The sequence below is a fragment of the Thalassophryne amazonica genome, chromosome 23 (assembly GCF_902500255.1).
Source record: "Thalassophryne amazonica chromosome 23, fThaAma1.1, whole genome shotgun sequence".
NCBI classification, from domain to species: domain Eukaryota; kingdom Metazoa; phylum Chordata; class Actinopteri; order Batrachoidiformes; family Batrachoididae; genus Thalassophryne; species Thalassophryne amazonica.
In genome coordinates this window covers 464,987-487,955 of record NC_047125.1, presented here as the reverse complement: position 1 = coordinate 487,955, position 22,969 = coordinate 464,987, and the positions used below count along the sequence as shown (strand labels likewise).

Genomic DNA, 22,969 nt, shown 5'->3' with positions numbered 1-22,969 from the left:
AAAACATGCTGGCTTTTAAAAATGTCTCAGTTTGAGATTCCCAGTGATTTTTGTAGTTGGGAGGAGTCGAGTGTTATTGACAGCTGAGGAAAACACTAGAAATGCTCAAAGGGTGTAACTGTGACCCCAATGACCTTGACCTTCACATACATGACTGACCTCTGGCTGACCTTTCCAGGGCAATTTTGGAATCCACCTCAGTGTGAGACACTTTTGCCAAAGTGAATTTTATACTGGCAGTTTGGGGGGTAAACCTTCATTTCTGCCAAGTTTGGTAGTAAAAGGACCAAACAGACAGACAGTCAGTCATGACTTTGATCCAAATGACCTTTACTCAGTGATTGACCTTTGTCAAAGTTGATGTCATCTAGGCAATTCCAGAACCCACCTACGTACACGTGTGTGCAAATCAGAGTGAGTGACTGCTGATTTGACCTTTGACCCCAGTGTTTGACATTTGGGTGACCTTGCCAGGACACTTCTGGACTCCACCTCAGTGTGAGGCAGGTTTGGTCCAAGTCAGGCTAAAAGTCTAATTCTTTGACCTTGAACCTTGTGAAAATAAATTTTATAAGGACAGTTTTGGGGACAAATCAGCAAAGCTTTTAAGGTCAATTCTTGGGTCAGCATACACACACACACACACACCACATTTGTGCCAAAGTGGAATGAAATACCTCTATTTTGATCTTTTCCCCAACAACCTTGACCCCAATGACTGCCGTTTGTTAAATTTGACATTGTCCGTGCAATTCTGGGACTCTTACCTACATATATGTGTCAAGTTTGGACATAAGACTGGAAAAAGAAAAGAAAAAATAGATTATAATTTTGACCTTTGACCCCAATGACCTTGACCCTTGCTAAAACAAACTCTGTTTTTGTTACACTGCTGGTGTAATCGGTTATGAGTGTCTGAGTCACAGGTGAGCAGATTTTCACCAGACGTGGATGGAATTTTTGTTGGGCGGGTGTCTCCTGATGGTTGATGTTTACAGCAGAACAAAGGTCAAAATCACCAAACACTTATTCAGAGAAACACATTTTGTAGGACGTCTCTACAACCAGCAGGGCTAAAGACATCATACTGATCTGAAAATGCAGTGTTGATTTTACTCTGTGCTGTCTTTTTTTCCAGGGTTTGCATCACCTACATGAAAGTGGCAAAATGCACCGCGACATAAAGGTACGGCATGCACTGTGCGCCGCGTGCTGATGTCACCGTGTAATCAGTCTGACTGTGTGTGTGTGTGTGTGTGTTTGTGTGTGTGTGTGTGTGTGTCCCCTGTCTGTACAGGGAGCCAACATCCTCCTGACGGACCGCGGAGATGTCAAACTGGGTTAGTAGCCTTGTTTCGGGGTCACTTGTGTGCACACACACACACACACACATACTCCTCGGTGTGATGTCGTGTCTGTCTTCTCTCTGCAGCTGATTTTGGGGTGGCAGCAGAGATCAGCGCCTCTGTGGCCAAGAGGAAGTCCTTCATCGGGACGCCTTTACTGGTGAGACGAAGCACGCACGCCCACCTGATCTCACCCATAATCCAGACACGCCCACAGCCACGCACGTCACATGTCACTTAAATCAAGAGAAACCAGAATGGTCCTGCTGCACCAGGGGTCAGATCCAGATCAGATCTGGTGTTTGTTCAGCAGCAGCAGGTTTCCACTCATTCTCTGGTGGTGCGTTCACATGCTGTGGAGAAAAAACGAACCTGCTGTCTTTGTGTGTCCAGGATGGCGCCGGAGGTGGCGGCGGTGGAGAAGAAGGGCGGGTATGACCACCTCTGTGACATCTGGGCCACGGGCATCACTGCCATCGAGCTGGCCGAGCTGCAGCCGCCCATGTTTGACCTCCACCCCATGAGGTGAGGCGCGGACTTCGGGAGCATCTGTTTGTTTGTTTGTTTTTAATAAATGGTGCTAAAAACATGTTTCAGAGCGCTGATGTTGATGTCCAAGAGCAGCTTCCAGCCTCCCAAACTCAAAGAGAAAAGCAAGTGGTGAGTTCAAGGCTCTGCATATCTTCCTGTAAAAAAAAAAAAAAAAAAACAAAAAAAAAAACTTTGTCAGATTTAAAGGGGACTTTTTTTTTTTAAACAATTTTAACTTGAATATGTAATTTCTTTATGTTCACACTTTGGAACATTTTTTTTTTTTTAGCCTGAATATTCTTGGGAGGTCATCATACGTTGTATGTTGAGCAGTGCTAAGCTTTGTGCTAACCCTTTAGCATTGTGTGGCGCAATCTTAAGCTATTTGCTAACACCTAAGAATTATGTGGAGCTAAGCTAGGGATTGTGCTGATCCTTTAGCATTACGTCAAGTGATGCTAGGCTTTGTGCTAGCACTTTAGCATTATGTTGATCAATGCTACGCTTTGTGCTAATACCTTAGCGTTATGTTGACATTTTAGCATGCACAGTCTTGATTGATGCTAGGCCCCATGCTAACATTGTACAAGGTGATAATAGGCTGCATGCTAACACTTTAGCATAGTGAGTTTATTTGATGTGAATCCAGAATTGGTTCCACTTTGGCTGCAGGTGTGCAGCTTTCCATAGTTTTGTGAAGATGGCGCTGATCAAAAACCCTCGAAAAAGGCCGTCAGCTGAGACGCTGCTGCAGGTTGGTTTGGCTGCGGTCATCAGTGTGGTGGCTTATGGTGACATCACAGTAACACTGCGCTCTCACGTCTCCCTGCAGCATCCGTTCGTGACCCAGCTGCTGACCCGGAACCTCGTCATTGAGCTGCTGGACCTGGCCAGCAACCCTGAGCTCCACGTGCACACACACAACATGGACGATGGCGAGCTTGAGGTCAGCGCTCAAATGAACCGTTCTCAGCATGTTCAGGGTTTCTTGTTTTGCTTGTTTTTGTTCAAGCAGGTAGAAGATAAAAAATTTTAACTTCGCCAACTGCTGGACTTTTGTCTGTTATGTTGCCAGATTGGAGACGTGGCTCCTGATAAGATCCAGTCAGCAGGCAAACATCAGACTGCAGAGCGGACGCTGTCTGAGGAACAGTGTGAGGACACGGAGACACACACACACACACACACACACACACACACACACACACACACACACACACACACACACACACACACACACACACACACACACACACACACACAGAGAAACACCAGACTGCAGAGCAGAGGAACAGTGTGGGGACACAAACACACAGACACACACAGAAACACCAGATTGCAAAGCGGACGCTTTATGAAGAACAGTGTGAGGACACAGAGACACACGCACACTCATAGAAACACCAGACTGCAGAGCGGACACTGTCTGAGGAACAGTGTGAGGACACGGAGACACACACACACACACACACACACACACACCACACACACACACACACACACACACACACACACACACACACACACACACACACAGAGAAACACCAGACTGCAGAGCAGAGGAACAGTGTGGGGACACAGACACACAGACACACACAGAAACACCAGATTGCAAAGCGGACGCTTTATGAAGAACAGTGTGAGGACACAGAGACACACGCACACTCATAGAAACACCAGACTGCAGAGCGGACACTGTCTGAGGAACAGTGTGAGGACACAGACACACACAGAAACACCAGACTGCAGAGCGGACACTGTCTGAGGAACAGTGTGAGGACACAGACACACACAGAAACACCAGATTGCAAAGCGGACGCTTTATGAAGAACAGTGTGAGGACACAGAGACACACGCACACTCATAGAAACACCAGACTGCAGAGCGGACACTGTCTGAGGAACAGTGTGAGGACACACACACACACAGAAACACCAGACTGCAGAGCGGACACTGTCTGAGGACAGTGTGAGGACACAGACACACACAGAAACACCAGACTGCAGAGCGGACACTGTCTGAGGAACAGTGTGAGGACACAGACACACACAGAAACACCAGATTGCAAAGCGGACGCTTTATGAAGAACAGTGTGAGGACACAGAGACACACGCACACTCATAGAAACACCAGACTGCAGAGCGGACACTGTCTGAGGAACAGTGTGAGGACACACACACACACGCTTTATTGGACAGACCAAGGGTTTAGTGGACACACCAAGGATTTACTGGACAGACCATGGCTTTAGTGGACAGACCACAGATTTGGTGGAGAGACCTAGGCTTCTGTGGACAGACCAAGGGTTTAGTGGACAGATCAAATGTTGAGTGGACAGATCTAGGCTCTGATTTACAGACCAGGGGTTTAATGGACAGACCTAGGCTTTGGTGGGCTCTAGTTATAGCATATGTACCATAATAGTAAAGAAAGGGTTTAGTTCACCTGGTCCTAATTTAATCAGAATCATTCATCCTGTGTCTCAAACCGTCTACCAGGTGGCAGACAAACATATGGGATGTTAGATAAGTAAAACAAAGTTGTTGTTTTTTTAATGTGATGGATCAAAGTTGTCCAGATTGTGACCACTTTGTCCATCTGAGCCAATTTAATTTAGAGACATATACGATGAGATCACTGGTTGTTTTTGAGTTATTGTGCTCATACACTCAAGGGGGCGGAGTCAGGGTTCATGTCTCAGCTTTTCTGATTTCTGATTTTGCCTGTTGATTGGGGGCAGGAATAATTGGAAACAACACCTTGGACCTTTGTCTTTTGCTTCAACCCTCATAACAGAGGGAGGTCAGGTTTGGGAGTGTGCACGGGATCCATTCTGGCTGACGTCACCTCGCCACATGGTCATCGTGTCGCGGCTCACTGCTTGTGATGTTTGACGGGGCACAGAAATGGCCTTTGTTAAATGATGACACATGAGACTCAGGACCAGCGTGTCTGTGTGTCCGGAGTCCAGCTCATTGTACGTTGGCGAGGTTGTGGTTAGAACCCAGACCAGCGTGAAGCCAGACTGACCCACGAGGGACACCACAACAGGCCCCATTGACAGCGGCGGGAACGTAAGACTACATCACGCTCAGCGCCCCACGTCTGTGACGGCGCACAGAAGCAGAGGCACTGAGACGCTTTTCAGATGCAGATCCAGGAGGTCGTGGTGGACAATGGAGCCAGTCTTCAGCCAGTCCACCACCTTCTCAGACACAGTCAGGATCACATCTAGTTCGGTACTCAGGGGACGTTCCTCTGCCAAAGCCCTAGCATGGCATTAATCCTGAGCTCTGATCCTGATCAGTAACCTTTGTTACTTATCATATAGCATTAATCCTGAGCTTTGATGCTGATCACTGACCTTTGTTACTTATCATGTAGCATTAATCCTGAGCTTCAGTCCTGATCACTGACCTTTGTTACTTATCACATATGATAATCCTGAGCTTTGATCCCGATCACTTCCCTTTGTTACTTATCACGGACCATTAATCCTGAGCTTTGATCCTGATCACTGACCTTTGTTAATTATCACATATGATTAATCCTGAGCTTTGATCCCGATCGCTTCCCTTTGTTACTTATCACGGACCATATCCTGAGCTTTGATCCCTTATCACTGACCTCAGATGTGAACTGCTCTAAATGTTGGGAAAGTGTCGTGACACGGACCCACAACAGGGGGCGTTAATGAACGGAAAATGGATAAGCCAAAAAGTAACAATTTAATGTTGTGAATCGCACAACGAAGTACAGACAAAAACAATATGGTGACTGTCAATTATACACAAGGTGACGTGTGGGCAGGCTCGACGATAGAAGACGTCTGGCGAGGAGAAGAGCCGGATCCCACACAGCTTCCACCACCAACGGATCTGAAGAACACCGGAGCTGCCAAGCCCTGCGCCCCAGGTGGCCGCTCTCTTCAGCAGTCAGACTGGTACTGCTGGCAGAGAACAGAGACAGTCCAGATGAGTGTGAGTTCGCACACTCAGTAATCCCACAGTCTGTGTTCTTTAAGGAGGGAGCACCTCCACCTCCAATCACACACTCGTTGCAGCTCCTGTTTAACCACTTATCTGGTTTGGGGTGTGAGGCGAAGCCGTCGCTGTCCACACCAAATGCCAATAGCGCAGATAAGTACACCGTCACAGGAAAACGGCCTGCAAATGAGATCAGACTATTATTGTTATCGATACAGCAGAGAATTACCTGAATGGTAGCTGATTTCTCGGCAGGGAGGTGGAGTTGCAGTCCGGCCTTATGGTGATGGTGTTGAGTAGTGGATGAGTGACAGCTGGTACGGATGATGAGTGACAGCTGTCACTCCCGGTCGCTCTGATGCCCTCTGGTGCTTGAAGCCCGCACTTCAAGCAGGGCGCCATCTTGTGGTGGTGGGCCAGCAGTACCTCCTCTTCAGCGGCCCACACAACACTAAATGCTGAACTGTGATTCTGATCCTGAAATTTATTACATGTTGCTCAACCTTAATCCTGAGCTTTGTTCCTGATCACTGACCTTTTATTTCTGATCACCTGAAACAAATCACTTAAATCTGGAAGCTTTGATCTTGATAACGTATCTCTGGTCCTGACCTTTGATCCTGATTGTTTTGATTCCTTGACCAAAGTTATGTTTGCATTATTTACAGTGGGGCCAAAAGAGTATTGAGTCAGTCCCTGATTGTGCAAGTTCTCCTACTTAGAAAGATGAGAGAGGTCTGTAATTTTCATCATAGGTTCACTTCAACTATGAGAGACAAAATGAGGAAAAAAAAATCCAGGAAATCACATTGTAGGATTTTTTAAAGAATTTATTTGTAAATTATGGTGGAAAATAAGTATTTGATCACCCACAAACAAGCAAGATTTCTGGCTCTCACAGACCTGTAACTTTTTCTTAAGAAACTCTTCTGTCCTCCACCTGTTACCTGTATTAATGGCTCCTGTTGGAACTCGTTATCTGTATAAAAGACACCTCTCCACAGCCTCAAACAGTCAGACTCCAAACTCAACCATGGCCAAGACCAAAGAGCTGTCAAAGGACACCAGGAAGAACATTGTAGATGTGCACCAGGCTGGAAAGAGTGAATCTACAATAGTCAAGCAGGTTGGTGTGAATAAATCAACTGTGGGAGCAATTGTAAGAAAATGGAAGACATACAAGACTATTGATAATCTCCCTTGATCTGGGGCTTCACGCAAGATGTCATCCTGTGGGGTCAAAATGATCATGAGAACGGTGAACAAAAATCCCAGAACTACATGGAGGGACCTGATGAAGGACCTGCAGAGAGCTGGGACCAAAGTAACAAAGGCTGCACACTACACAGAGAGGGACTCAAATCCTGCAGTGCCAGGCGTGTCCCCCTGCTTAAGACAGTACGGGTCCAGGCCCGTCTGAAGTTTGCCAGAGAGCATATGGATGATCCAGAAGAGGATTTGGAGAATATCATGTGGTCAGATGAAACAAAAATAGAACATTTTGGTAAAAACTCAACTAGTCGTGTTTGGAGGAAGAAGAATGCTGAGTTGCATCCCAAGAACACCATATCTACTGTGAAGCATGGGGGTGGAAACATTATGGTTTTGGACTGTTTTTCTGCAAAGGGGACAGGACGACTGATCCGTGTTAAGGGAAGAATGAACGGGGCCACGTATCATGAGATTTTAAGCCAAAATCTCCTTCCATCACAGAGAGCATTGAAGATGCAATGTGACTGGGTCTTCCAGCATGACAATGATCCCAAACACACCGCTCAGGCAACGAAGGAGTGGCTCCGTAAAAAGCATTTCAATGTCCTGCAGTGGCCTAGCCAGTCTCCAGGCCTCAACCCCATAGAAAATTTGTTGAGGGAGTTGAAAGTCCATGTTGCCCAGCGACAGCCCCAAAACATCACTGCTCTAGAGGAGATCTGCATGGAGGAATGGACCAAAATACCAGCTACAGTGTGTGCAAACCTGGTGAAGACTTACAGGAAACGTTTGACCTCTGTCATTGCCAACAAATATTATGTTACACAGTACTGAGCTGAACTTTTGTTATTGACCAAATACTTATTTTCCACCATAATTTCCTAATAAATTCTTTAAAAATCCTACAATGTGATTTTCTGGATTTTTTTCTCATTTTGTCTCTCATACTTGAAGTGTACCTATGATGAAAATTACACACCTCTCCCATCTTTATAAGTCGGAGAACTTGCACAATCAGGGGCTGACTAAATACTTTTTTGCCCTACTGTACATGTCTGTCTTGTTTTGATCAAGAGGAGAATCCTGAGCTTTGATCCTGTGCTTGATGTTTATCTTTGGACCTTGTCACCTGTGGTTTTTCCTTGACCATTGATCTTACTTTATTCTTGGTCACTGATTTTAGATTGCATTAATCTTCATGATTTTTTATTTAATTTAACCTTTATGTAGCCTGCGTATGCCAGCCTTATTAAAATGCTGGCATATGTGGGCATATGTCAAATTAATTATTATTGATGTTTGTTCCTGATCGCTGTTCTTGGATCATTATTATTGAACATTAATGTTGATCTTTGAACTTTATCTGTTTTTTGTCCTCACCTTTGATCTTGATTGCTGAACTTGGATTTTGATTGTGGAGCTTTGATGATGATATTTGATTCTTATCACATTTTTTGAGTCATGATCCCAATCGCTGAACTTTAACCCAGATTGTTGAATTTTAATGTTGATTTTTGATTCTCATCACATGGTTTTTTGTCTTGAGTTATGATCTTAATCATTGGACTTTGATCCATATTGGTGAACTTTAACATGATCTTTGATCCTCATCACGGTTTTTGAGTTATCATCCAGATTGTTGAAGTTAATGATGATCTTAGATTCTTGTCATGCTTTTTTGTCTGAGTTATCATCTTGATTGTTGAACTTTGATCATGATTGTTGAACTTTAGTGATGATCTTGTTTCTTATCATGCTGTTTTGTCTTGAGTTATCATGATGAACATTGATCCTTATCACATTTTTGAGTGACGATCCTGATTGTTGAACATTATTGATTATCTTTGATCCTTATCACATCTGTTTTTAATCTTTTTAGTTATGATTGTTGGACTTTGATCCTTGCTGATTTCTTTGTTTTTTGGATGAAGACAATTTATCTGTTTGTCGTGTTTTGATCAATATGTGATGCATGTGATGTCTTGTTCCAATGTCTTTCTCTGCAGTTGACCCGAGTGAAGTTCGGACCCCGGCTGAGGAAGGTGACGGAGCCATACCCTGATTTGTGGACCGCCTTTCTTACCATTTCTTAGCATTGTTTGTGACAGCGCAGTGAAGTACAACTAAAGGTCCATTTTTCCTTCCAGCATGACGATGACTGGAGTCTGTCAGGAGATGAAGACACCTCCCCGTAAGACTTCTTTACCTCTTTCTCTCTTTCTCTTCTCTTTTGGACAATTAGATTGGCTTTGTGACACAAACATCCAGAGGCTAATAATTAAAAATATTACCATCACAAATTTTGTTGTTGTTGTGTTGTTTTTCGCCATAGTTAGCACAGCCAACAGACTAATCCGTACTCAGCCAGCGGGCTAGACCGTACTCGGCCAACGGGCTAGTCTAGACCGTACTCGGCCAACGGGCTAGACCGTACTCGGCCAACGGGCTAGACCGTACTCGGCCAACGGGCTAGACCGTACTCAGCCAGTTAGGGTGGTCCAGGGGTGGTCCCAGCGAAATTGTAAGTGTCAATATACTTATTTTAGTATTAAATGCTGACTCTCTCCTCTGTGTTCTTAACACACAATTTTTATTTTAAACACTGGAAATCTTCTAATTCTGTGTGTGCATCGTTCATCACTCAGCCTGTCTGATATGTTCAAACCCTTTTGGTCAGCAGCTCGCTGGGTGGGGTGGGGGCACGGCTGTGTAGAATTTGAGTTTTGATGTAGTCCTGTGTATATCAGCATGGCTCAGTGCTGTAATTATGGATATTGGTAAATGATTGGTTTGTGATCAGCGCGCAGCCTCGTGATCAGAGTACGTCCGCTTGGACCCGATTCCTTCCCTCCTGTTGTTAGCAGGCAGCCAGGCCCGTAGTTGGATAAACAGCAGGTCTTCCTGTTGCAGGAGCCTTTTGGAATGTGTGGAACAAGCCCTGCAGCTCAGGTAGGACCTCTCCTGACCCGCAATACTCCCCCCTTTCCACATGATGTCGCTGTGAGCCCTGTTTTCTCTAAAAGCAGATCATAATTTTTTTCTCTCTGCCTGTTGCTTTAAATGGAAAGAAGCTGCTGCTAGCTACACCCCTTTTCCCAAAGGCTGTGTGGGTGTGTCTCGCAGGATGTAGCCCAGCCCCACTGGGCATGTCTCACAGCAGCAGGAGTCCACATGTGGTCTTCTGTGACATATGTCTCAGAGGACTGAAACAGGCTTTTGCTTTTAATCCGCAGTCAGACTTTGGAGATATTTAACATAATTTAGTACTTTAATAAGAAACTGGAAATGCAAATTTTGTACAACTTGACCTTTGAAAATGTCCCAAAGATCTGATTGTGCACAACCCACTGCTTCAATTTTTTTTATATACTTTTACGTGCTTATACTGCTTCTGCAGGATCTTGTTGAGTGCTTGTTTGCCCGCCCCTTATGTCTCTCTTTGTTTTGTTTGTTTGTTTGTGTTTTGACACAATGATGCTTCCTGACATGATTTCCTTTCGCTTTTGGATTCATCACCTATCTGATCAGGCCTTTGTTGATCTGTTACTTTCCAGGAGCTTAACCATTCGGCGGGAGCCATCTAGTGATGTAAGTAGCACAACAAACAACAACTAAAGTTGTATTTCGTCTTCTTGAACTGGGAACCTGAACCCAGACAGAATGATCACAATCAACATCTGAGAGCAAAAATCTTGTGAATGTGACTTAATTCGAGATTTGCCGACTTCACCAAAGGACAGCAAAGCACTACAAAGGACAGCAAAGGACCTACAAAGGACAGCAAAGCACTACAATGGACTACAAATTGCAACAAAGCACTACAAAGGGCCACAAGTGTTTGTTTTGTTTGTTTGTTTACATCCTGATGGTACCATCTGTCATTCTTAGTTATCGTGGTACCCTGTATAGTGGTATAGTTCCACCATGGCAACCTGGTGGAATGTGTCCGTGCTGACTTTGTGAAGGTTTGTGAGGTGGCATCATGTAACACGTGCGTTACCCGTCAGTACTGTTCTTCTTCGTGTGTTTTGTGTCTTAGGGAGGTCAAATTGGCAGGAAGAGCGGTTTGTTCAGCCCCTCGCGGTGTCCCTGCCCACCTTCAGCTCTCTGTGTCCCAACGCAGAAGAGCAGGAGCTGACACTGAGACCGACGTGCACACTGGGGCCCGACAGCACTGGCATCACTGACCCCGCCTCCACTACAGGTACATCACAACCTGCCGCGGTCCGTGAAACGAGCCAGTTTTATTGTAACGCTGACGGTCGTGGTTACACCGAGCTGATTCTGGAATCGTCAAACCCGATGACCTTCAATCCCTGTCACCAGGCCTGGCCAGATGCTCGGCTATACAGGATGTCAGACAGCGCTGCAGTGACCTGCACTCACCTGCAGGGGACGCTGCACCTGCAGAGAGGAAAGTTAACAGTGCAGCGTCTCCAAAAAGAGAGACACCGCTATCACCTGAGTGGAGCACACTGCGAAGAAAGGCCGAGGACTCGGTGAGTTTGAACCAGCTGGCAGAAAACGTTGTTTGAGTCCTCTGCTAACCAAGTAACGTGCCGTGACGTGTGTCACGTGTGATGTTTATGTTTCTAGAGGGCTGATTGTCATGGACTCCCTCCGACACCGCCTGTCCACGTAAGTGTGCAGTCCAAAGCGAACTAAAACCAAAACTGCATTAACAAGTTAGACTTCTGTCAGTGTCAGACCGGGAGACCCCTGTCCGACCTGAGATCAGAGACCTGCGTCAGACGGAGACCCCTGTCAGACCCGAGATCAGAGACCTGCGTCAGACCGGAGACCTGTGTCAGACCGAGATCAGAGACCTGCGTCAGACCGGAGACCTGTGTCAGACCTGAGATCAGAGACCTGCGTCAGACCGGAGACCAGAGACCTGCATCAGACCCGAGATCAGAGACCTGCGTCAGACCGGAGACCAGAGACCTGCGTCAGACCCGAGATCAGAGACCTGCGTCAGACCCGAGACCTGCGTCAGACCCGAGATCAGAGACCTGCGTCAGACCGGAGACCTGTGTCAGACCTGAGACCAGAGACCTGCCTCAGACCCGAGATCAGAGACCTGCGTCAGACCCGAGATCAGAGACCTGCGTCAGACCGGAGATCAGAGACCTGCGTCAGACCGGAGACCTGCGTCAGACCCGAGATCAGAGACCTGCGTCAGACCCGAGATCAGAGACCTGCGTCAGACCCGAGACCAGAGACCTGCGTCAGACCGGAGACCAGAGACCTGCGTCAGACCCGAGATCAGAGACCTGCGTCAGACCAGAGACCTGCGTCAGACCCGAGATCAGAGACCTGCGTCAGACCGGAGACCTGTGTCAGACCTGAGATCAGAGACCTGCGTCAGACCGGAGACCAGAGACCTGCGTCAGACCCGAGCTCAGAGACCTGCGTCAGACCCGAGATCAGAGACCTGCGTCAGACCCGAGATCAGAGACCTGCGTCAGACCGGAGACCTGCGTCAGACCCGAGATCAGGAGACCTGCGTCAGACCCGAGACCTGCGTCAGACCCGAAGATCAGAGACCTGCGTCAGACCCGAAATCAGAGACCTGCGTCAGACCGGAGATCAGAGACCTGCGTCAGACCCGAAATCAGAGACCTGCATCAGACCGGGTGACCTGTGTCAGACATGAGCTGCATCCAGGCAGTGGGGGTTGTCAGTTCCTCAAACACTTTACACTATAGCATCCGGGGTTAAGCACCAATGGCCCTCGGGTCCCATATAGGTCACATCAGTTCTGCCAGGATGCACAAGTGCCAAATGTTGACACCATGAAACCACCCTAGGTTCTGAGTGGCAACCACCTCTTGACGGTTCCCATCTATCTAGTGTTGCCTTTGGGATTTGGAGACACCTCAGAATAGCTTATAGAGTCTTTAGGTCGTTGGACATTCCAGTATCTTTGCAGGAGAACAAGGGTCAAAGTCTTCAGGGTCCCGGTGCTTCTCGTCTTACTCTACGGTTGTGAGTCTTGGACCATAACAAGTGACCTAAGTTGACTATGTATTTATACCATTAGGTCTTTTTGGAAGATCCTTGAGTAGCGCTGGAGTGTATGAATGGAGTTGTCGTCGTGAATGCCCCGTTTGTGTTGGAACCCGAACATGTCTGAGGCCTTTGTTTTGTTTCGTTTTATAGATGGGAGCCTGTTTCTCCAAAGTCTTTAATGGCTGTCCTCTTAAAATCCACTCTGCTGTCACCTGGATTCTGCCAAAGACGAGAGGTTTGTTGTTGGCGTCCAAACTGGGGGGAGTGGTCTCGAATGCCAGAAAGGTTGACGGCTGAAAGTTGTGGCAAAATGAAACGTTTGTTCCTTGAATGATTTCTCCGTTGTAGATCAGTATCTTATTCTTGGGGCAGAGGAGGGCACCTACACACTCAACCTCAACGAACTCCACGAAGATACGCTGGAGAAGGTCAGTAATAATAATAATAATAATAATAATAATAAAATCAATAAATAACACTATCCAAAAAGGTCAGTCACCCAAAAATGTTGACAATTTTTTTTTGTTTATTTTCTTCTTTTTTCTTCCAGCTGCTCCCTCAGCGGTGCCCGTGGCTGTATGTTATGAACAACGTGCTGATGTCCATATCTGGTAACTAACCCCCTCATGTAACATGATTGGAGCATTTTTAAATTTTGACCCCTGTGTAATTCTTTATTGACCCCTGTAACTCATTAGAGGTCAACTCCAGGATGGCTCCATATCTGAAAATAAACATTAATTTAGAATATGTGTGCCAAATTCCATGCTTTTATCACAAAATTAACAATTGTTTTGCTATGCTACCAGAAACAACAGCTTCTAAATGACAAAAAAATATCCTTAGTGAATGAGTAAATAAAACAAATCATGCTCTCTACCCGAAAGACCACACTGTGGAATAGAAAGAGGGAATATAACTTTTATACTACTCAGTACAACACTTGTTTGGACTGAGATACAACAAGAACAGCAACAGAAAACCAGCTAAACTAAGTCTTTTCTATAATGTTTACAAAAGAATATTGAAATGTTTCCGTCTTGTATAATCTGTTCAGTTACCAAAAAGAAGCAGTTTACTCTCAGTTGGTGCCTGGTAGAATAACATGGATTGACTCATTAACTTCTGCTGACTAATGCAGTCTTTGTGTGACGGAAGCCGGTAGGAGTTGAGGTGCAGCAGTAGTCAGTAACAGCTAATAGGACTCTCTAGCCACAGGGCCAGGGCCCGGGTTTTAGCAGAGCAGGGGTCTGCAACCTTTACCGTCAACCAGAGCCAGTTTTGTCCCGTCTTCCACAAATAAAATTCTTCTCAGAGCACAAAACACATTTGACCTTTAAAATGAATGAATAAAGATAACACAGCTTATAAAGTTTTTCTATACACAGTTCAGCTATGTATATTTTTTAATAGTTGGTTTTTTTTTTTACAACCTCAAATCAGAAAACTTTGGATGATACGGAAAATGTGTTGGGGGGGGCATAATGATCCTGCATGTTTTTCTGTAGTCATCTTCATTTTATTTGTTTATATACATCCATTCCTACATTTTGGTTGCATTCTGAAATTACAGAGCTGCTATAAAGAAAAGTGTTAACATTTTATTGTTTTTTTTAACTTTGTAGAACAATGTAAACACCAAACTCTTATAAAGAAGAAAAAACTACATGACATGTGCAGGAAAAACTTTGATATAAACTGAAGAGAACAGTGCAGGCCTGAATTTGACTCCCCATATTTGAAATAAATAAGAATAAAATAAGAGGTAAGTTATTTTGAAATAAATAAAACGTATAGCTGCAGCCTAATAACTTCAAAAAAATAACATAAAAATATCCAGCTTGTATTTTTATTATGACTAGGTTCATTTTAGTGTGATGAATTCATCCTGTTTTTTTTCTCCTCCTCGGTCACATTTTGCTGCTTGAACAATAAAACAACCTACAATAAGCTCAAGATCTAATAAATGAAATACTTATGGAAAATAACAGTCTATTAAAGTTCAGAGTTCTCACCTGCTGAATGTGATTTTCTGCTCTTGAACATCAATCAATCAATCAATCAATCAATCAATTTATTTATATAGCGCCAAATCACAACAAACAGTTGCCCCAAGGCGCTTTATATTGTAAGGCAAGGCCATACAATAATTATGTAAAACCCCAACGGTCAAACCGACCCCCTGTGAGCAAGCACTTGGCTACAGTGGGAAGGAAAACTCCCTTTAACAGGAAGAAACCTCCAGCAGAACCAGGCTCAGGGAGGGGCAGTCTTCTGCTGGGACTGGTTGGGGCTGAGGGAGAGAACCAGGAAAAGACATGCTGTGGAGGGGAGCAGAGATCGATCAACTAATGATTACAATGCGAGAGTGGTGCATACAGAGCAAAAAGAGAAAGAAACAGTGCATCATGGGAACCCCCCCAGCAGTCTACGTCTATAGCAGCATAAACTAAGGGATGGTTCTGCTGCAGAGTTTCTCCACATCAGGGTTTTTTTTTTAGTGTACGTATGCATTATTTTGTTCAGTTCTGTCATGCATTCTCATTTTTTAAGGACTTTTGATGATTTCTTTGTCTGTGATTATGCTTAAAGCATAAATTGACATTATCTCATGAATTCAGTATAATTGTTGTGAGACACACACACGGTGTGAACAGGACGGCACCGGTTAACAGAATATTTACAGATGAATCCTTCAAATGGTGATGTAAGCACCAAATTCAGCACAAATACTACTCTTTGGGAAAACAAAACAAAACAAAAAAAACAGACTGGCCACTTGAATTTTCAGTAGGCAGCCAGGTATGGGTCAGTTGAAGGATTGCACAGGGTTCAGAATTTAAAAATGACTCCAATAATATTTTAAACTATTTATTTGTAGGAACATAAAGATTCCAAAAAGGTACAGTTTGGACAATCTCTGACTGAATGTTCTGGAGTCATGGGATAAAAAAACAACAAGAATGGTGACAAAGACTGGTTTCAGTTGTACAGGGGTCAAAAGTTAAGGTTGCTTCAATTTGGTAAAAAGTGATGCAAATTATTGGTTGAGTTAGTGTGGTATTAAAGGAACAGTTTGTACCATGTGCCATGCTTAGTTATCATGTTACGGGGAAACAAGTCACAAGTCATAGAATCCAAGATTTGAAACCTCAGTAGGACGAATCCTGGAGATTGTGAGTTCACGTCCTGAGGGGAGTGAGTGGGAGGAGTCAACAACACAACGCAGAAGCAGAGAGTGCAGCCGCTACATTTGCATTATAAATAATGTATCGATTAAATTCATTTTGCCTCTTGCTGCATGAAGTGGTAGCTCCACTGTTCCCTTCTCTGTCTGTGCTCATGTGATGATTTCTTTTCACCAAACTGCATTAAATAACATCCAGTAAGTTTGTCATTCTTCTCTGCTGCTCACTTAATAATACTAAAAACTGTATGTGCTGTAGGGAAGTCGTCCCAGCTTTATTCCCACAGTCTGACGGCGCTATTTGACCAGAGAGGACATCTGCAGAAGAAACAGGGCAGTTTGTCCCTGAGCACCAACCGCTTCACTGAGAGGATGAGCCACAGGTGAGACGAACGACCGCCGTGCTTCGACTGTCCAACACCCAGGTCACCAATGGAAGGACTTTACCCGAGACTGACACACAACCCTTCCTCCATATTTAATCCATATCGGCTCCAAACTGTTTGAGTTAAACAGTTATGATGTTTGAGCGTTTGTGGTCAAATTAAGCTAAAGGTCATACTTCATGTTAGGTTTTAACAGGACATGTCAAGAGAGGGACGGTTGGTCTGCTACAGAATGTGTGGGCGTGTCTTCCAGAGCGGAGACAGCCTCAGTGGGTGTGTCCCACTGCATGCAGAAATTCAGCAATTTGGGCTTTGGTGACTTATATCAAGGAAGTCAAACAGAATCATTACAGCAAGGGAGTTTCTGCAAGTAAAGGTGGATTTTCGTCCCAACTGTGTTACTTTTCCATCAACAGGAAGTTTTCCATGTCCGTGAAGATTCCCGACACTAAAGGTTGCAGGAGATGTAGCGTAGGTAGGTGATGCAGAATTTCATGTGTGGCTGCTCAGCATTAATAAAGTAACACGAAGTCTTGTCTCTTAGCGAGAAACCCGTACACGGTCAGTACGTTTCTGTGTGGGCAGTGCCGTCGGGCCTGGTGCTGCTGCTCTGGTATGAGCCGCTGCAGAAATCATGCAGCTAAAGGTTTGTGCTGCTTCTGAGGATCCAAACTAAAAAACAAATCAGTATCTGCCTTCTAAACGCTTGAAACCGACGACAGCCGTATGGTGGAGTTCAACTTTACACTTCTGCTTCTCCGTCTTCTTCTCACCAGCACATAACCGTGAGGCTGCCAGAGTCTCTGCCGATATTCGAGCTGTTGGTGTTGGTGACCGATGAGTTTCCCCAGCTGTGTGTTGGAGTGAAAGACTGCAGTAACGGAAAACCTCCAGCCAGTCAGCAGCTGAAATTTGAAATTGTGGAGCTGAATGGAACACCGGTTTCAGAGCCAGGTGGGATGTGTGTGGATACTGTAGATTAGTCCGTGTAAATAGACGAGCACTAGGATCACATACCTCCAACCGTTCCTGGGATTTTAGTTTAATATATTACATGTAACTAGCGTGTTGTCCGTGGGATCCATGGGCTCTAGATTGGGTGATGTTTATAAAATATGTAGCTGACATTTTTCAAGGGTGGTAATATATTATGCAGAGTTTCTATAATGAGTTGGAATAGTGTGTGAGTCCAGAATGTTTTTAGAATCTTAGCCCTCACAGTTTTTAGAAGAACTCAACCCTTTTATTTCCGTTAATTATGTCATTTTTTAAAAGTAAATTTACTGTCTTAATGCATTTATAAATTAGGTTTCTATCATATACACACTATCATTATCATCATTATTATTATTATTATTTTATTATTACTTCTATTTTGTCATTTGATTTTTAAATGGACCACAACGGAAATAATTGTTTTCAATTTCAATGTCATCCATGACTATTTTTACTAACATATATTTACAATTCTATATGTACTTACATTCCACTTACTAAATAAAATCACGCACGGATTCACGCTTTTAATATAATGATGATTTACCGCCCCCTGCTGGAATGGCGTGTTAGTCCAGAATGTAATTAGCAGCATTAGCTAGTATCCATAGTTTCTCCAAAAATATTAGTCCTGTCAGTGTTCTGTTTTCACAGCGTTCATCCTTGACTCAAAATGTGGCCTGTTTGGGCCTGTTTTTACTTTTAACAGATTGTTCTGTCTCATTAGTGTCACAGGTTTTTGGACATGGAATCATAACTGGACGTAACGCCGCAGGACACGTGTCCAAAAACCTGTGACACTAATGAGACAGAACAATCTGTTAAAAGTAAAAACAGACCCAACAGGCCACATTTAATCCACATCATCAACAAATGTGGTGAATTGAGTCTTTGACCTTGTGTTTGTCTCCCGTCTGTAGACAGCGGGTCATTCAGGGCAGTACAAGTGACCCAAATGGACAGAGACACCGTCCTAATCGCATTCGAACGTAAGTCACCTGTCATCTCAGGAAAAATTGCTGAGACATTTGTCATATTGATTCATGACCTGTTGCACCTCTTTTCTCATCATTCAGAGACTGTGAAGATTGTGAACCTACAAGGACTTCCATCTAAAGAGCTGGCTGCTGAAATGACCTTTGACTTCGCCATCGAAACTCTGGGTATAAAACAACAAACAAACAAACAACTCGTGCCCATTAGAACACGGAGCGGTGCATCGGACCGGCAGCTGAGTGACACTTTCTGTCAGTTTTGTTTGCAGGACAGCGTGCTGGCGTTCTGGAAACACGGCCTGAAAGGGAGGAGCTTTCATTCAACCAGGTGATGATCACACTCGAGCCACGCCCTGGTCAGGTGCTGGTACCGGGTTTTTAAAATTTGTCAAACTAATGTTGGCACAGCATCAATAAATTCTGCCTGTGTGTTTGTAGGTAACACAAGAGATTACCGATGACACGCGAGTGTTCAGAGTTTTAGGAACAAACAGGTAGGGAAGTAGAAGAACTTTTCCAAGTCCCTGAATATTTTGGTCTCAGTAGAAGGTCCAGCACCTTGGTACTTCAGGCAGAATCTGCCAATCTTCACTAAAATCTTCAACCTCATTATCATCAACCTGACATATAACATTTGGCACATTACTGTCATATTAAAACTCATTTATCTGTTGTTTTCTCCAGTCAGTAATATTATTGTCATTATTCAGTAGGTATATAGAACTACGATCATACTGTTTTAATCTACGTATCTATCTATAAAAGTGTGTGTTTGTGTGCTTTCAGGTGTGGCTTGCACATGGCACAATGATGTGCGTCCTTTATTATGAAAATTTTTTGGAAGTCATTTTCGAAAGCTTTATTTTGGAACCTTTATTTTGATTAACATTGTAATATTCATACTTCCAAGATGGCCGGCTCAATGATGTTACTGGTAGCAAAGTTAAACAACATCAGATAATTCATGTTGCTGGCACCATTTCACAATAAAACATTTAATGCCAGCATCCCATCAAATACTTTTACTGTGAATGGCATGCTGTCAGTGTTCCTTGTGACTGAGTGTAGCTTGACAACACTGAGGAGACATTTGCTAAAATCTGGTTTTTGGTAACGCAACAAATTTCTTACTATTTGTATAAAATTTCAGTAAGTGCATAAGGTGAATAAAATCTTATAGTTTCCTACAATTGTACAATGTTTCAGCCAGTACATCAGCTGAATAAAATCTTAGAATTTCCCACTATTTGTACAACGTTTCATTAAGTAAATAAGCCGAATACAGTCTTATATTTACTGTGAGTTCAAGTTTAAATAAACTGTGTTCAGGAGGTGGAGTACTGAGGATTTGCTGTTTCAAATATATAAATGTTCTGTTTAATTCTGTCTGTCTCTTCCAATAACCTGTTTAATAGGAATCCTTTTATTTTCTTATAATTGATAATAAAACTGATTAAAAAAAACCCCAATATGAAATACTACATTCAAATAGTAATATATAAGTACACCTCTTTGTACATTCCACCTTCAAACACAACCTCATATGACCATCCATGAGAAATCTACTTAAGCTCCCAGTTTTCTATTGAAGTACAAACGTCTACGGGCACTGCACTAGTTTTAGTAAGTACTATGTCTGAATGTTTAAAATAATGCTTAAAATAACATTTTTGTTATTTAAACATCTCCATTTGACCTCTGTTTTTATTGAATTAATGTTTCTTCCATGCCACTGAATTTGGCATCAATAATCATACCATTTTACGTGACCGTGCCGCCTTTGCTGCTGCCCACTAGTCACCTCCTTGGAGGGTTGACCTAGCTGGATTCTCCAAGTCACACTCCAGAGGATGTCCCAGCTCACGAAAGATCACCTGGCTGTCCTGAAGATAATGTCTGACCTCTGGCAGGACCACCCAGCCATCCTCCGACTGTCTCTGCCATAGTGTAGCCAACACTGGGTCACCCACCTAAAGACCTGACTCCTCTGTCACTGCCCTACTTTGTGTCAGCTATGACTGCCTTCCTTACAATCTGTCCACCATCAGCCTTCCATCCTTTCTCACTGATCATCACTTTGTCCTGTGCTGGCTTTCCAGCTGTTCACCTCATAATCGGACATTCCCGACGTCCCAGTCGTCCTCTGTCGGCTATTCACCCGTTTCGCCCCAGAAGACCATCTTCTGTCGATTGTCCTGCTGTTCCCCTGACATTCTGACTGTCCTCTCTCAGCTGTTTGGTGGTTCTACTGATATCTGGATTGTCCTCGGTTGGTCTACCACCCCCAGATAATTTGACTGTTCACTATCGGCCATCCTTTTTTTTTTTTCTGCCTGCATTTTGGGTTCCATTTCAAACTCTTCTCTGACATGCTCTGTGGCCCCAAATGTTAACGGTTTCACCCGTGAGCCCTCTGTGGTCTTTCTGTCCCAGTTAAAGTAGGTCACAATCAAGTGTTGTTGGCGCCGTAAGCAGTGATGCGGTAAAACACGTTACTTAGTTAATGCGTTACTCTAATCTGACCACTTTTTTTTAGTAACAAGTAATCTAACGCGTTAATCTTTCCAAATCAGTAATCAGATTAAAGTTACTTCTCCAAGTCACTGTGCGTTACTATTATTTTGCATTGTGGTGTTGATAGCAGCATTAAACTTGGTCCATGGGCAGGAGGTCGGGGTTCAACTGCACTCTCCACTTTCAGCGAGCTGTGAACTTTTCAATCCGCGGTTTTCTGCCAGCAGCTACGACTCGTCCTCACCTCTTAAAGTCGGTGACAACAGCACACTTGCACTGAGCTTTACAAAGATATTTTTATGCTTTTTTTTCCTGTTATTTAGAATTCTGAGCTGAGCCGCTCCGTATCTGCCGTTTAAAAACAGCTTGATCCTCCACTACACGTCAACAAACTATACACTATTTTCCACTCAAATGCACCTAACTCTCTTTCTGGGACCACATGATGTGAAAACACAATAAAACTTTCTTACCTGTAAATCTGGTCATGTTTTTCTGCATAAATAAATGTTATCCATTCTTTGTGCGTCAACGCCAAGCAGGGGTGAATCCAGATGGATATGAGGGCGTGGGGGAGGGATGTGCCCCCCCCAGCACCCCTAGATTAAAGGTCCAGTTTGAAGCCGTTTTTTTACTACAACTACTAATACTACTTAAATAATAATAATTTCGACAAGTAAAATGTTTATAGAGAATTTAAATGTTAGAAAAATGTTAGAATTTAATAGTTACATTTATAAACAATGTAGGTTAGAAATGGCAAGTTTTACTGTTACAGTGCTGTCAACAGTTTAATATGAGGTCAAGAAAGATGATTTTACTTTTTATAAAACAAGTATTTATATTCATTGAAGTCAAGAAAGGGTGACTATAAAGTGAGTTTTGGCAAAACAGGTATCATTGTCATGTTGAGGTGGCAGAGGGTTGTTGTCGGCAGCTGGAGAAAGTAACTAAAAAAGTAACTAGTAATCTAACTTAGTTACTTTTACAATTGAGTAATCAGTAAAGTAACTAAGTTACTTTTTCAAGAAGTAATCAGTAATTGGATTACTTTATCAAAGTAACTGTGGCAACACTGGCCGTAAGTCAGACCCATGCACTAAAATGAATTACTGTCATTATACTGTGGCATTCTCACATATTTCTCTCCTTTATTCAGGGACATCATCCTTCAGAGCACGCCGACAGACGAGCCCTCGGCGCTGAGCAACCTGTACATCCTGACCGGACATGAGAACAGCTACTGACCTCCATCTCACTCCAGAGACGACCACGAACGGCTTCCACGGATGGAAACAAAGCAGTGTTTCAAAGTGTACCTGACAGTGGCACGGACCCTGTGTGGCATTCAGCCCTCCTACCAGATGTGTCAGTGGACATGTGGAGACGAGACGTGAACATCCTTGGAGTTCTAACTTGAGTGGGCCACAGCCCACGTAAAGCTGCAAATGTTCTAATAAGGATGATTCTGACGGACCACACAGTGTGGACAAAAGTCAAGAGAACATCCGGGATAGAAAGCTTTCTGAAAGGACTTTTTATACATTTAATTGTGAAAACAACTATGGACAATATGATAAATACAAAACACACACACTGTATTTTCCGGAGAATAAGTTAGTTATTTACTACTTTTGGAGCTCCTGTGACTAAACGTCAGTGTGACTTATACAATGAAAAATCACACATTCATTATTATTATAGTAGTATAGCTAATTATATCAGACTTTCCCAGAAATCAAAACACTAAATAGAAGAACCTCCGATAATAAAAGTGCACTACAATAAAGCACAAAAATGACAA

General features: G+C 43.7%; 1 protein-coding gene across 1 annotated transcript in view; it reads left to right on the top strand.

The window, feature by feature from the left end:
* map4k2 (mitogen-activated protein kinase kinase kinase kinase 2) overlaps positions 1 to 22,752 on the top strand; it is a 35,176-nt gene extending 12,424 nt beyond the window's left edge. The window contains 32 exon segments of the mRNA XM_034164409.1: positions 1,139 to 1,186; positions 1,298 to 1,340; positions 1,433 to 1,500; positions 1,502 to 1,506; positions 1,740 to 1,871; positions 1,944 to 2,006; positions 2,550 to 2,631; positions 2,710 to 2,823; positions 2,953 to 3,029; positions 7,177 to 7,187; positions 9,092 to 9,151; positions 9,224 to 9,266; positions 9,986 to 10,024; positions 10,630 to 10,663; positions 11,115 to 11,154; positions 11,157 to 11,279; positions 11,402 to 11,574; positions 11,672 to 11,713; positions 13,238 to 13,322; positions 13,436 to 13,515; positions 13,638 to 13,698; positions 16,534 to 16,657; positions 17,077 to 17,135; positions 17,205 to 17,240; positions 17,243 to 17,290; positions 17,293 to 17,306; positions 17,437 to 17,614; positions 18,577 to 18,645; positions 18,733 to 18,819; positions 18,910 to 18,978; positions 19,088 to 19,145; positions 22,325 to 22,752. Of these exon segments, the coding sequence (XP_034020300.1) occupies positions 1,139 to 1,186; positions 1,298 to 1,340; positions 1,433 to 1,500; positions 1,502 to 1,506; positions 1,740 to 1,871; positions 1,944 to 2,006; positions 2,550 to 2,631; positions 2,710 to 2,823; positions 2,953 to 3,029; positions 7,177 to 7,187; positions 9,092 to 9,151; positions 9,224 to 9,266; positions 9,986 to 10,024; positions 10,630 to 10,663; positions 11,115 to 11,154; positions 11,157 to 11,279; positions 11,402 to 11,574; positions 11,672 to 11,713; positions 13,238 to 13,322; positions 13,436 to 13,515; positions 13,638 to 13,698; positions 16,534 to 16,657; positions 17,077 to 17,135; positions 17,205 to 17,240; positions 17,243 to 17,290; positions 17,293 to 17,306; positions 17,437 to 17,614; positions 18,577 to 18,645; positions 18,733 to 18,819; positions 18,910 to 18,978; positions 19,088 to 19,145; positions 22,325 to 22,412 (2,253 nt within the window). The 3' untranslated portion in view covers positions 22,413 to 22,752.
* Positions 22,753 to 22,969: the final 217 nt, after the last annotated feature.